Source organism: Polypterus senegalus, chromosome 17 (assembly GCF_016835505.1).
Source record: "Polypterus senegalus isolate Bchr_013 chromosome 17, ASM1683550v1, whole genome shotgun sequence".
Lineage (NCBI taxonomy): Eukaryota > Metazoa > Chordata > Cladistia > Polypteriformes > Polypteridae > Polypterus > Polypterus senegalus.
In genome coordinates this window covers 30212746-30226740 of record NC_053170.1, presented here as the reverse complement: position 1 = coordinate 30226740, position 13995 = coordinate 30212746, and the positions used below count along the sequence as shown (strand labels likewise).

At 41.1% G+C, this 13995-nt stretch overlaps 1 protein-coding gene across 2 annotated transcripts in view; it reads right to left on the bottom strand.

The window, feature by feature from the left end:
* LOC120517768 (zinc transporter 2-like) overlaps positions 1–13165 on the bottom strand; it is a 29751-nt gene extending 16586 nt beyond the window's left edge. Inside the window, exons 1-4 of one of the 2 annotated variants that reach the window (XM_039740245.1) lie at positions 12598–13165; positions 12383–12512; positions 8232–8416; positions 4298–4444 (exon numbers count right to left, since the gene is read on the bottom strand). In XM_039740245.1, the coding sequence (XP_039596179.1) occupies positions 4298–4444; positions 8232–8416; positions 12383–12453 (403 nt within the window). In that variant the 5' untranslated portion in view covers positions 12454–12512; positions 12598–13165. Of the gene's footprint in view, positions 1–4297; positions 4445–8231; positions 8417–12382 lie in introns of both variants that reach the window. The other variant, XM_039740246.1, reaches the window with a different exon arrangement.
* Positions 13166–13995: the final 830 nt, after the last annotated feature.

Genomic DNA, 13995 nt, shown 5'->3' with positions numbered 1-13995 from the left:
AACCTAAATATATATATGTTTGCTATCATTCTTTTTAGAATTTATCGAACTTTACTGTCATGTTTTTAGATTTTCAGATTCTTATTCCATTTTTAAATTATAAACTAAAAAACATCAAGAACTTACATCTCACAAGATGGGCCTTTGTGCCAAAAGATTTAACCACGCCAGGGGCCGGAAATAAAAGACAAAGAGTAGGACAGCTGCTGTACAGGCTACTAAATGTTCGAAGCGCCACACGAGATGCAGATCATATGGCACGGCAGCAGCAGCAAGCCAGCAGCTGATTGAGCAAAGAGGAGGTAAAAAAACCCTATTTGTTTCCCATTATATCATCGTTTAAGAGGGGGTTTCTGAGGAGCGATCGCATCTCCTTGGTGTGCGTTCAGCCCCTCTCTTCAGAACGTCAGCAGCAGAGACGCGAAGTGGCTGGTGAGCAAAGCAAGCGGGAGGAACCCCCTAGTGCGTGTGTGTATATATATATATATATATATATATATATATATATGGTTTTATTACAGCACCATTTTCTGTAAACCCTTGAGACTGCAGTGAAAGAAAATCCCAGGAGTGCAGCCACTTCTGAGCAGCTAGAATCTCCACATTTGCAGTGAACAATACATCAAAGTCACTTAGATCAAAAGTCTTCCCATTGTAATCAACACTAACTCAACTTGTCACCATGTCTGCATTGATGGACAGATTGATCAACTGATACGCTAGGCTCCTGCCACATGCCTGAGTATTTGGAAGAGCAGGTTACTCCCAGTATGACAACAAGCAGGTGAACCTAATAAAGTGGCCAATGAAAGAATAAACAGGGTGTTTGAGAGAGCAAAATTCTAACTATCCTGTGTCAACATCATTCTGGAAAAGCTAATGGCGACAACTTCATTTGGATTGAAGAGGTCTGTCACATGTGAGGATGCATCCAGTTCCGAGAACTGACAAAGGTTCAGCATAGACATGGTATGTAATTAGAAATACTGATTTAAGTATCTGTCCTACTTGCTTAGTAAATCAAAAACACCACCCAAAACTAAAAATGCAATGTCACTGCTGCCCTGTTTAACCTTTAGCTCAATATTACGACATACTGAACCAGCAGCCAAAAAAAAAAAAGGAAAAATTTGTCAAAGTGACAGACATGCTGCCCTCAAGCAATTCAAGAATGGTTAGACAGGATTAACAACCTCTAGGTTATCAATTAGTCTTTGAATGTTTGTTGCCAATTCACTCATTCTCTGCCAATTTTTTGTAGATTTACCTCTTACACAAACACAAAAATGCACTGTGCTCCAATACCCAAAAAACAAAAGTGATCTTCCCTTGGAGCAGAGGTTTAAAGGTGTTAGATTTAGAGATTAGAATCTTTGAAGAGCAAACAGGTGCACATTGCTTATATGCAGGCTATCATCCCTGGAACTTAAAAGCAATTGATCATGTCAAGGGCACTGCGAGTAAAACCAGAGTTAAGTAATGTAGAAAACACAAACATTTACAAGTCAAGATGTAATAAAACCACAGAGTTTGGAGGGTTTGCTCACTTCCGGGATAACCTGCAATGTGAACCGAGATAAAATGTCACAATCCCTGCAAAGATGTGCTGACATTGATATGAGTGAGCCAGGTATTAGAGACTTATAAAAAATAAAATCAATAAATGCCTATTCAGGCAGTCCCCAGGCTACGTACGAGATAGGGACTGTAGGTTTGTACTTGGGTTGAATTTGTATGTAAGTCAGTGCCGGTACATTATTTTAATAAATGCTACTGTTGACTGACTGTAACTAAGTGCTCTGCCAATGAATGATGGAGTTTCACCTCACTCTTACCTTTTTATTATTTCTACTTTATTTTCAATGGTGATGGTTTTTCTCTTCTTTACTGTATCACCAGCACTTGCATCAGATTTGTGTTTCAGAGACATTGTTGAAGGGTGAAGACAAAAGATTAAGATGAGCTCTTCTGCACAGCACTGTACATGCTATCATAGCAGGAAGGCACCAGTCGTCAACACGTCTGGCATACTGAACGAGAGACAACTTTCTGCTATGTGCATAACAGTACAAGCAGGCTTGCCATTGATAATGAATGCGGGCGTCGAGGGGGGGAATCATCACTCACTCACCAGACAGTCACCTCCACTACAGTATGCTGCCTGCAACATCCGCCCACTGAGAACGAACAGGGTGCGGTAGTGAGAGGCAGCCATCCGAGGCACACTACATTCCTACCCCTGCTGCCCCGTTCACCCACAACCGGGTCAGCACTTGCAGCATTACCAGCCGTGTGTGCTAGGCGGGCAATGAAACGCCCCCCTCCGTTCCATCCATCCAACCTGCATCCAGTCGGGAGCAGTAGCTGCAGGTGTGTAGTGGCCCCAGTGACTATGGACCACGGGTCACCGATTGCCACCCGATGGACACTACACTGCGCGAGCAGCAAAATCACCCCCCTCCAGCCACCGCTTGCAGCATCCCCAGGCCAAAGATGACGGAGCGGCAGTTACTGAGGCGCATAAGTCGCAGGTCGGATATCCATAACCTGGGGACTACCTGTAGTTCGCTTGATCATTTTCAGAACCCTTTTTCAAAAATGTTTAATTTTAAAAGTCTGTGGAGATTTGAAAGATCTTAAAATAATGGAACTACTGTGCATCCCTGCTAAAAATGACACTCTTGAGCTCTGTTATTAATGGGTACCCATTTGTGCTGCTTTCCCGTTTCACCAGAATCACAAGACTTGTGCCTGAGACTGGTCTGGTGAAAAAGCTGCTTTATGAAACATACAGGAACAGTAAAATGGGAGTAGCATGCAACTCTGAGTGTTTGCTTATTCACACTTTGCTCTGCTAAAGCAAAGTATCTGATATGCTTGTTTGTGTATGTACAGTATATCACAAATGCAGCTTTAGAAACAGAATAGCTCTACGTCAAAAAGCAATAAAACTAATAAAGCCATTGACAATTGCTGCAAAGATGTCAACTTTCTTAAGAAGAAGTATAACTGTGACATTTGCAGTCCTGGATCTTTTACACACCCTTCAGAATGCCTACCATTTTATCCATGACCGTGATGTAAGAATCTTCCAGGAAAAACTATTTGTGAATAAAAAAAAAACACTTCACGGAAAAAGAAAACTCTATAGAAATAAACAAACAAGGCATCACCAGTGAAAAATATGAAACAAAAAACTGCACAAATCACGTGAAGAGCATTTCACTGTAACTTTGACTGCAAGTCACAAATCAATGGCTGCAGCAGTGCTTCAAATGCCAAAGTCCTCACTGGCACTCATCATGAAAGGACATTACATGTGTTTACACTAGAAGGTCAGCTCTAGTGAACACACTCCAATAGTATCACTTGATTTGGACAGGATATTACAGTCAATGCTCATGATCTGGACATGAACACAGTGTTCATCCTCATAAGGCAGTACAGATGTGGTGCGGTCTGCTCCCGTGACGTTTGATCTGCAGAGGATCATGACAGCTTCCTTTTTGAATTATGGAGAGAGGACGTTCTGCATTCCAGGATGGCAGTGTATGCAAATTAAAGCAATAGTGAGGACTGGGATGCAAGTCAGGTCGGAGTTGATCCTAATACTGGGTCATGTTCAAGTTTTTAACCTGACGATGTGCTCAGCATTACAAGATTATGTATCTCACATACATATACACATATGCTACAGTATATGAACGCATGTGTGTGCGGAAGCATCAACATGCTGCTTTTCAAAGGCTATCAGTATTACTAGAGATCCCAGCCATCCGACACAGCTATAATTCTTCTTTCTTTTCTTTGGGACCATTAGCACACTCACCACTAGACTTAAGCTTAAGAAAACTGTTTTAAGTCATAAATCTGCTTAACATTCACTCACACAGACAAACGCATGAGTTTTGCTAATATATTCTCTGATGTTGTCATTATTATAAAATGTTGCATAATGTAGTCTGCACTACTGAGGTAATCCAATAAAGAAGTAAGGTCTCTAGTGTCCCCAGTTAGCTACCATACTGAATATAAACATCATAAGAGTATCATTCTCTTTTGAAATGTTGTGGTACCCTGAACTTAACATAGCTTGTGAGTTATATTATGTCCCTGGTATTGTAGCATTGAAAATGAGAATGATACAATATGCCATTTAGAGAATAGCTGCACTGCACGAATACTCACATCAACAAGGTTTAGCAACATGCACAATTAATATCCGGATATTACAAAGAAATGCTGGGAAACCAGTAATGAATCACTCACTCTCCCTCCTTAGCTCAAAAGTTCTTACCTGCTCGATGCCAGCCGAAGTTCATGGTCTTTGTAGCAGGCCTTGATGCCATCCACAGAGAAAACAGACTGATCAGCAGGCTGGCAAAATCGGTCAGCAAATGAGCAGCGTCTGTCATGATGGCCAAACTGTGGGCCAGGTAGCCACCTAAAGGATGATACAAGAATTGATGGCTTATCAGGTACAGAACCAATACATCATCAAATGAGACCTACTTTGTAGTCAGTAAAAAAAAATGGACACTAAGAAAATTCAAGAATCTAAGGTTTATTTAAAAAGAGGCGCCATAAAACTATCAATAGCAAAGACAACATATGATTCTTATTTCAATAAAGCATTGATGACTTAGTAAAATCCGAGAAAACAGCACAAATGTTCTAGAGGAGGTGGGCATTCTGTCTCATCGTGGCTTGGCTATGGCACTTATTTTGCCTTCCTGACCCCAATTTTTTTTCTGAACTTTGACCTGTGCTCACAACCCAATACTATGCAGCTCAATGGGCATTCACCAGAGAATACACAATTGGCAGCTCTGCTACTGGTATCCCATTCTCTTTACAGATGAGAGCAGGTTCATACTGAGCACATGAGACAGATGTGAAAGAGCCTGGAGACACCATGGTGTCTGCAACTTCATTCAGATAGATCGGTTTGCTGGTAGGTCAGTGATGGTCAGGGAGGCATATCTTAGAAGGTCACACAGACCTCCACATGCTAGGCAATGGTACCCTGACTGCTGTTAGGTACCGGAAGGAAATCTTTAGAACGTATGCTGGTACAGTGGGCCATGGGATCCTCCTGGTGTAGGAAAATGCCCAGTCGCAAGTTGCCAGACTGTGTAGGCAGTTCAGGATGACGAAGCCATTAATGCCACTGACTGGCAACACGCACCCCAGACCTGAATCCAATTGAGAACCTCTGGAACATCATGTATCAGTGCATCCAATGCTGCCAAGTAGCTCACTGATGCCCCAATTCAGGTCCGGGAGGGCATCCCCTAGGACACCATCACTGTCTCATCCGAAGCATGCCCAGACATTGTCAGGAGTGGATAAGGCACGTGGGGGCCATACACACTTCAGGATTCAATGGTATGATTTCAATGGGCTTCTTAATAGTGTAGGTTTGGAATACTATTTATGAGGTGAAAGAATTGCTGGTTCATCTTAATATTAGACTGATGGTGCCAATACACCCACTCCCATGCCAATCACCTCGCACCCCTGATTTCTGCAGCTCTACTTATGTTTCTCTTGCCACATATGGTTTGGCTTACTCTCAAAAGATTTTTCTTAGCCCACTTCACTTTAGGTTGTTGCTTCCCTCCTCATTTGCCTCCATTTTGGAGAAGACATGAAATACCAGAAGTTACTGTATTGGGAGTATCTGCTATAGGCCACAATATTAACATATCCAGAGTGGAGTCACACCTCACTTAGTTGTTGACATTACGATCGATCAATCGATAGATTGATAGAACTGACTTTATTAATCCCCAAGGTGAAATGGACATCACAAGCATCCTTGGTGTGAAGGGCTTTTGTGGGCCCAAAGTAAAACTTTCTAAAAATAATATTAATTCTAATTGGTAGAGGAGGAAACACACATTTGTGTTTAACATCCAAGTATTTTTATTCCTACATTCAAATTCAACAAGACTTCAGACTGCCACTACATCTCTATGCAGACATTCGTAAAACTGCTCAAAAAAAATTAAAGGAACACTTTGAAAAAGCATCACATATCAATTGGGAAAAAGAAATCCTTCCGGATATCTATACTGATATGGACTGGGTAATGTATTATGAACGAAAGGATGCCAAATTGTTTGATGGAAATGAAAATTATCAACCTACAGATGGCTGAATTTAAAGACACCCCGAAAATCAAAGTGAAAAAATGATGTGTCAGGCTAGTCCATTTTGCCAAAATTTCATTGCAGCAACTTAAAATCGTACTCAGAAATTTGTATGGCCCCCACGTGCTTGTATGCATGCCTGACAATGTCCTAATGAGACGACAGATGGTGTCCTGGGGGATCTCCTCCCAGATCTGGACCAGGGCATCACTGAGCTTCTGGACAGTCTGAAACATAATGTCCCAGAGGTGTTCTATTGGATTTAAGTCTGGCGAGTGTGGGGGCCAGTCAGTGGTATCAATTCCTTCATCCTTCAGGAACTGCCAGCATACTCTTGCTACATGAGGCCGGTCATTGTTGTGCACCAGCATAGGGTCTGACAATGGGTCCAAGGATTTCATCCCGATACCGAATGGCAGTCAAGGTGCCATTGTCTAGCCTGTGCAGGTCTGTGCGTCCCTCCATGGATATGCCTCCCCAGACCATCACTGACCCACCACCAAATTGGTCATGCTGAATGATGTTACAGGCAGCATAACGTTCGCCACAGCTTCTCCAGGCCCTTTCACATCTGTCACATCTGCTCAGGGTGAACCTGCTCTCATCTGTAAAAAAGCACAAGGTGCCAGTGGTAGACCTGCCAATTCTGGTATTCTATGGCAAATGCCAATCGAGCTCCACGGTGCCAGGCAGTGAGCACAGGGCTCACTAGAGGACACCAGGCCCTCAGGCCACCGTCATGAAATCTGTTTCTGATTGTTTGGTCAGAGACATTCACACCAGTGGCCTGCTGGAGGTCATTTTGTAAGGCTCTGATAGTTCTCATCATGTTCCTCCTTGCCCAAAGGAGCAGATACTGGTCCTGCTGATGGGTTAAGGACCTTCTACAGCAGAGGTTCCCAAACTCGGTCCTTGGGGACCCCTGTGGCTGCAGGTTTTTGTTCCAACCAGCCTCTGTTTTTAATTTTTACTCCTGGGCTAATTAAGTGAACTGTTGTTTCCCAGATTCGGGAACAATATACAAATTAGAAAACTAAGTTTGTTAAAAAAAAAAAGTATAAAAATTTAATAAGCCGTTATATGTATTTTTTTTTTCTTTTTAACAGTATTTTAATCTTGTCATTCTACTTTTCTAGGTGTTCTAATTGTTTAATTAATCCGTTATTTACTACTTTGTGGGGCTGATGCTAAAGTAGTTGCAGCCTTTCACGAGTGAGTGTTGTTTGCTTGGGTTTCTGTCCTGCTTGTTTTTAATTGTCATTATTAAGATTCAATGAAGAAAGCAAACTGCACAGAGAATGGGTGAAATATAATAAAAAGAGAGCATTTAAATCCATAGCAAAAACAGAAATATTTCTTAAGTTTCTTATAAATGTAAAAACCATGCTGCTGTGCTTTTCTGAATGTAGAATAAAAGATGAATAATACCAGCTAATTAAATGAGATCAGTGCTATCAGGTGTTGTCACTGATTAGGAATCTGGTTGGAACAAAACCTGTAGCCGCAGGGGTCCCCCAGGACTGAGTTTGAGAACCCCCTGTTCTACAGCCCTATCCAGCTCTCCTAGAGTAACTGCCTGTCTCCTGGAATCTGCCCTTGAGACTGTGCTGGGAGACACAGCAAACCTTCTGGCAATGACACGTATTGATGTGCCATCCTGGAGAAGTTGGACTACCTGTGCAACCTCTGTAGGGTCCAGGTATCACCTCATGCTGCCAGTAGTGACACTGACTGTAGCCAAATGTAAAACGAGTGACAAAACAGTCAGAAAAGATGAGGAGGGGAAAATGTCAGTGGCCTCCACCTGTTAGACCATTCCTGTTTTGGGGGTCATCTCATTGTTGCCCCTCTAGTGCATCTGTTGTTAATTTCATTAACACCAAAGCAACTGAAACTGATTAACAACCCCCTCTGCTACTTAACTGACCAGATTAATAACTCAGAAGTTTCATTGATTTGATACTATACTGATTAAAAAGTGTTCCTTTAATTTTTTTTGAGCAGTATATTTTATTGCCATTCTGTCTATCCTTTTACTCAGTCTTCATGGAAAATAAACCCTTCATCCATTCTTACCTATTACTTCGCCGATCATGAAGAAAAGGCACACCAACGCTGCAACATACAGCTTTCTACGGGCCTTTTGCTTCTCCAGCTCACCCTTACTGGTCTCTCCCAGCTTTGAGTGGCAGTGCTGCTGCTGGAACCTGTCCATGTCCAAGGCGCACATGAATCTGGGGGAGTCTTGCACCCTTAAATCTCTAAACACAGATAAATTATTAAACATTTCATAGTATCTTAAAAGCAACAGAGCAAAAAATTCTCAAATGTATCATTTCTATGGTGAGCCATACTAAACTTTAGTGAAGTAACGCAATACATGTTAAGATATCTCAAAACCATACCCAACATATTATTAATTATTAATCTAAGAATCTATTCCCTTCACCACTGGGCACAAGTCAAGGTAAAACTCTGGAGGAGATTTCAAAACTGCTTCAAGAGAAAGTGTGCCTTTGTTTCATTGGGTCTTTCAGCCATTTTATCAAATTCATGATCTTGTACTAAATAAGTGATTCTGAGACATCAAAAATAAAAACATAACAAAAAAATAATACTGGCCTATTGTGACCATGAGGCAGTAGTATTATATGTTAAAAAAAGCTTTGCAGAGATTTCTGGGTGGGGTTGGCTCATATTTGAATGCAACTCCATATTTTGCTTCATAGATTATCCTCGTCAAGAAAAACGCAAGCATCAATGCCTGATAAGAGGTGGGCACACACAGACCGTGAAATTGATTTCATAAGTACAGCATGTCTTGAGACCCTCTTACCATTACTATTAATGGCTAATAAAGAAAAGCACCCAACCCTGGGGTGTGGGCTGACGTTTCTAGTTATCTATGGATACCTTTACTGTTCAGCGACTGTTAGCTTTTTCATTTTTATTATTGAGGGTGGTGCCTCATAGCGGTTAGGCTATGGATACATTTTCTCTGAGGACTGGTTTCACCACTTGGTCCAAATGTGTGCAATAAGATTAATTTCAAACTAAAAACTGGCCCAATGTGTGAAGGGATATTCAATAAAGGCCTAATTTAAAATTACACACGCTAATGCAATGAGAATTCTGAAAATCATTTTGCATCTGTTTTCTGAATCCACTTAATCCATTAGATGGGCGCAGTGGGTGAAATGAGGTGTGGATAATAATGGGGGGTTATGGATGATGTTCATATACCAGGCGAATAGAGTCATTAATTAGAACATTAGAGTAATTTGGATGAGAACAGGCAAGTCAACCCAAACAAGCTCACCAGTCCTATCCACTTAATTCTTAATATTCCAAGTGTCTCTGGTTTTCGGTGTAAAGAAAAACGTCCTAATGTTTGTGTGAAATTTACCCTTAATAAGTTTCCACCTGTGTCCCTGTGTTGTTGATGAACTCATTTTAAACTAACAGTCTCGATCCACTCTACTAATTCTCTTCATAATTTTAAACACTTCAGTCAGGTCTCCTCTTAATCTTCTTTTGCTTAAACTGAAAAGGTTTAGCTCTTTTAATGTTTCCTCATAACTCATGCCGTGCAATCAGCCAAGATGCTCTTCTCTGGACCTTTTCTAGTGCTGCTATGTTTGTTTTATAGCCTGGAAGCCAAAGCACACACAGTACTCCAGATCAGGCCTCACCAGTGCATTATAAAGGTTGAGCAGAACCTCTTTGGACTTGTACTCCATACATCATGGCGCTATATAACCTGACATTCTCTTAGCCTTCTTAATGTCTTCTGAACACTGTTGGGAAGTTGATAGTGTTGAGTCCACTACGACTCTTAAATCCTTCTCATAAGGTGTGCTCTTGATTTTCAATCCTCCAATTGTGTATTCGAACCTAACATTTTTATTTCCTATGTGTTATACTTTACACTTACCGACGTTAAATTAATCAAACATGCATATGTTACACATAAGGGAATACATGGATTAATCCCACCAAAATCATTTTCTTTTGGTTCACTTTCATAGAAAAATCAGGAAATCATTTCCAAACCCAAGTATTATTCCAAAAAAATAATTTTGGTAAAAATACGATTAGCCCCTTTCAAATGTGAAGGCCACACTAGACATTTCAACAGAACAAGGTCAAATATGTAAATAAAAGCTAAACTCCTAAAGTTTGCTTGGTGCATTGAGAAAAAAATATCTGCAAACTGGACACAATCTGACATAAAGGAAGAAAACATTACAAAATATTGGAGAACGTTAAGAGGTGCATCAGCATACCACCGGACTCCATCACATCACAGAAGTCCTGAACATGTACAGTTTAGTGAGAGACAAAGGTACGGGGTTAGACGCTCGAAGGGTCTGTCCCATGTCATGCATGGATGTAAATAAGCCTATCAAAGCACATTAAATACTCATAAATCTGTCAAGATTTACAGAACTGGAGTTTAATTCTGAAGCACATTTTAAACTCGCCCTTAGCAGAACAGTCAGCAGCAAAAGGTGCAAGACAGCAACGTTTCACAAAAGTCAGTGCAGATTGTAAACACAAGCATCCACACATCTCCTTTTTTGCAACACTAATAAACTTGTCTTTGGACTGCAAAAAGAAACGTGTGCCCAAGATAAAACTTACCAACACGTGGGTTAAAAATTCAAATCCACCATAGTGGACAAGCAAACATGGAGTCCCAACGTGCTGCTGCTGTTGTGAGGTAGCAATGCCACTCGACACACCACTTGGGTTATTTTCATTTAGGCTTGTCTGCACTTTGATCCTTCTTAAAGACTATAAAAGTATTAGCTAGAGTCTGCTTCCATCTCATCTGTTGCTTTAACCACTTTGAGAGGAGGACTGTTATGTGTGAACGCACTGTAGGTATCCATAATGTATATGCTGTTCATATTTTACTGTATTAAATGTACATGGAAGTTCACTGCTTAGTTCTTCAAAAATGAACAAAGTGACAGGATCTGAATGTACAGATTATTGCAAGCAAGTCCATGTTTATGGAATAATAAACAGAATAAGGTCGTGAAATTGAATGCTGATTAATATTTCATAAAAGGCTATTAAAAAAAGATTTTCATCCAAACATTTTCTAAACCTACTTATCTCCAAAACAGAGATGCAGCAAAGACAAGAGGAAGCGGCCCATCCCCGATTTAACACACACGGGCCAGTTTAGCATCGCCAGACCGCCTAACATGCATGTCTTTGGTCCGTGGGAGTTAAACCAAGCAAACACCTGGAAGAACATGCCAACTATACAGGCCAACATCCTCATGCAGGACTCGAAGGCAAGACGCTGGATCTGGGAACGTTACGGAACATTCCGCCTAGCCGCCCTCCCACTGCTGCAATCGCTGCAGATGTTTTTTGAGACCAGTCACGCATCAGGTAAGATCTAAATAAAAATGAAGCAGAAACATTAAACACACACAAGAACTCCCACCGGCACAGGCCAGCGTATCGTGTGCGTTCAATTAAAAGACATCTACAAACATCTACTAACGATCTTAATATACTTGAATGGTTTTTCCCTTGCAGTCCTATTAATTTGTTCAGACTATGGATGCATGGACTCATTACTTCAGAGCATAAACTTAATCCGATTTGTAGAAATCGCATTCGGAGAGCCGCCTTTGCACGATTTAGTGATAGCTTTACATTTTTCACAATACATCGATACCCTTATCTGTTAATAGCGCATTTAGCTTTCTGTGTCGCGTGGGTTTCTTTCCACTGAATGAACGACTCTGGCGTGCGCATTGCCCCCGGACGGACGCCTTCCTGCATAACGTCCTTTACCGTTGATAATGAATGGGATTCCTGTAACTCTTGACATTTTACATTTGCGTTTAACAAATGAAACACTGTTGGTTTAAAAGAAAGTGTGTGATCTGTTTGAATAAAAATCTAGGAGGAGCAAAAGTGAACTAACTTTCACGACTATGCAACTTTACGTTTAATAGTTATACCCCTTTAAGTCGGATTGACGCTTGTCCCATTAAATCTGCGAAAATGTCCTCTACAGGCATGACGTGTCACGTGAATCCAAAGTTGAGGAAAATTAAAAAAAAAATCTGCAATAGTAATGAGAACGCCGCACTCCGATTTACAACATGTTCCGGATCTCCTCATCACAATCTACAAGTGCAGATTCGGATAACTCGGACGGCGAACCGGTATACAATGTAAAATATAATCGAACTCACCTGTCGGTAAATGTGTAGCTTGGTTGGGCATCTTTTGTTTGAAGGCGTGTGTTTTCATTTGCGCTGTCCATTTTCGACAACTGGAAAAAAGTGGTGCTGAAGTTGCTACCAATCGACAGAAGAAGGCGCGCTTCAAATAAAATAAAATAAATGATATATATAAAAAGAAACGTACAAAAACAACACAACAATGTAGTAGTATAATGCGAGAATACCAGCCGGATCTAAAGGAGTCCCGCGAGGCAGGAGGCTTTCTTTTATCTGGAAATTGACTTTGGGACCGTGTGAACATTTCCTCCCGGTGTGAACAGGTTCTCAGTCGGGTCGTGCGCAAACCCCCATCCCCCCTTACCCCATGGTGAGGGCCGCCCACTTTCTCCGACTTCGTACCCTACTTTGTCTGGCTGTCACTCCGGGCTAATCGACTCACTTACTATCGACCGAAATGACACCCTGTGGCTGCTGCTTGAGTTGGAAGTTTTGTTTTGGTTTTTTTGGTATCAAAATACTTTGTCATTAAACGTTAAAAATATAATTTCGATAAATGGCACTGCAAAAATGGAAGATTAATAAATTGTGTGAGTGTCTGTGCAAACTTCTTGGAAACTGCAAATCGCAGGCTAATCGTTGATTATTTAAGAACATGGCGAAGGCGTCGTTGTTTCTGTATTTGTCACACTTTTTAAGAAAAGGTAAGCAGAACTGCATCCAGCCACATGGCGAGTCATTTAACAGTCATCGTTATGATTAGGCAATAACTAGGAGGGTCTTCCCGGCGATAATCAGTTTGAATCGGCGTGCAGTAGTTATTATTGCCCATTCACTCATCCAGCAGATCGTCGCCCATGCGTCTTATTTTGGGGGTATTTAAAACAAGCAAAATGTCAGTTACTTAATTAGCAATTCAATTGGATTACGAGGGCCGCATTAAGTGCCACACTGGGTGTTGGTCAGTAATGCTGTCACACAGCTGCATTGCTCTACTCCTGGCCCGATCTGTCTCAGTGTGGTTATCTGGTTTACTCCCCACTTCGGTCCAGGATGACCCAAGTACGAAAGTGGGCTTGAATGTGCCCTCTCATAAAATTACGTTCGCTCCCCCATATTAACCTACAAAAGTAAAGCGTGTGAAATATAATATGATAAAAGATTTTCTCATCAGAGTTAATCGTTAGCACTAATTATATTTTCTTTATTTTGACATTAAGTTAAAGTAATCTCGTTTGCGCAATCCCGAACTTCCCGAAACACGTGTTTGGTCATTCATGTCATGGGTTTTATTTCACAAGAGTATTTTGTACCGATCAGTTTTTCAAATACATTTAACCGTTTCATAAGATTTTGCCTTGTAATTGTAATGAGCAGGCACAAAAGTCAGTTCAGATGTATTTTGCGTTGAAGAGGCCGATTCAGGCTTTTTTCTTAGTGCTTGCGATTACCGTTTGATTATAATAGTTCAGAGAAAACGACTACTCGCCCCACACAACGTATATACGGAAAGGTAGTACACTACTTAATGTAATATTTCTGAATGAAGATGAAGGAACAGGGGAATACCGTCGTGACTAGCGGTTGAGAAAATTTAATTTCGGACCTAAGTTATAAACTAGGGC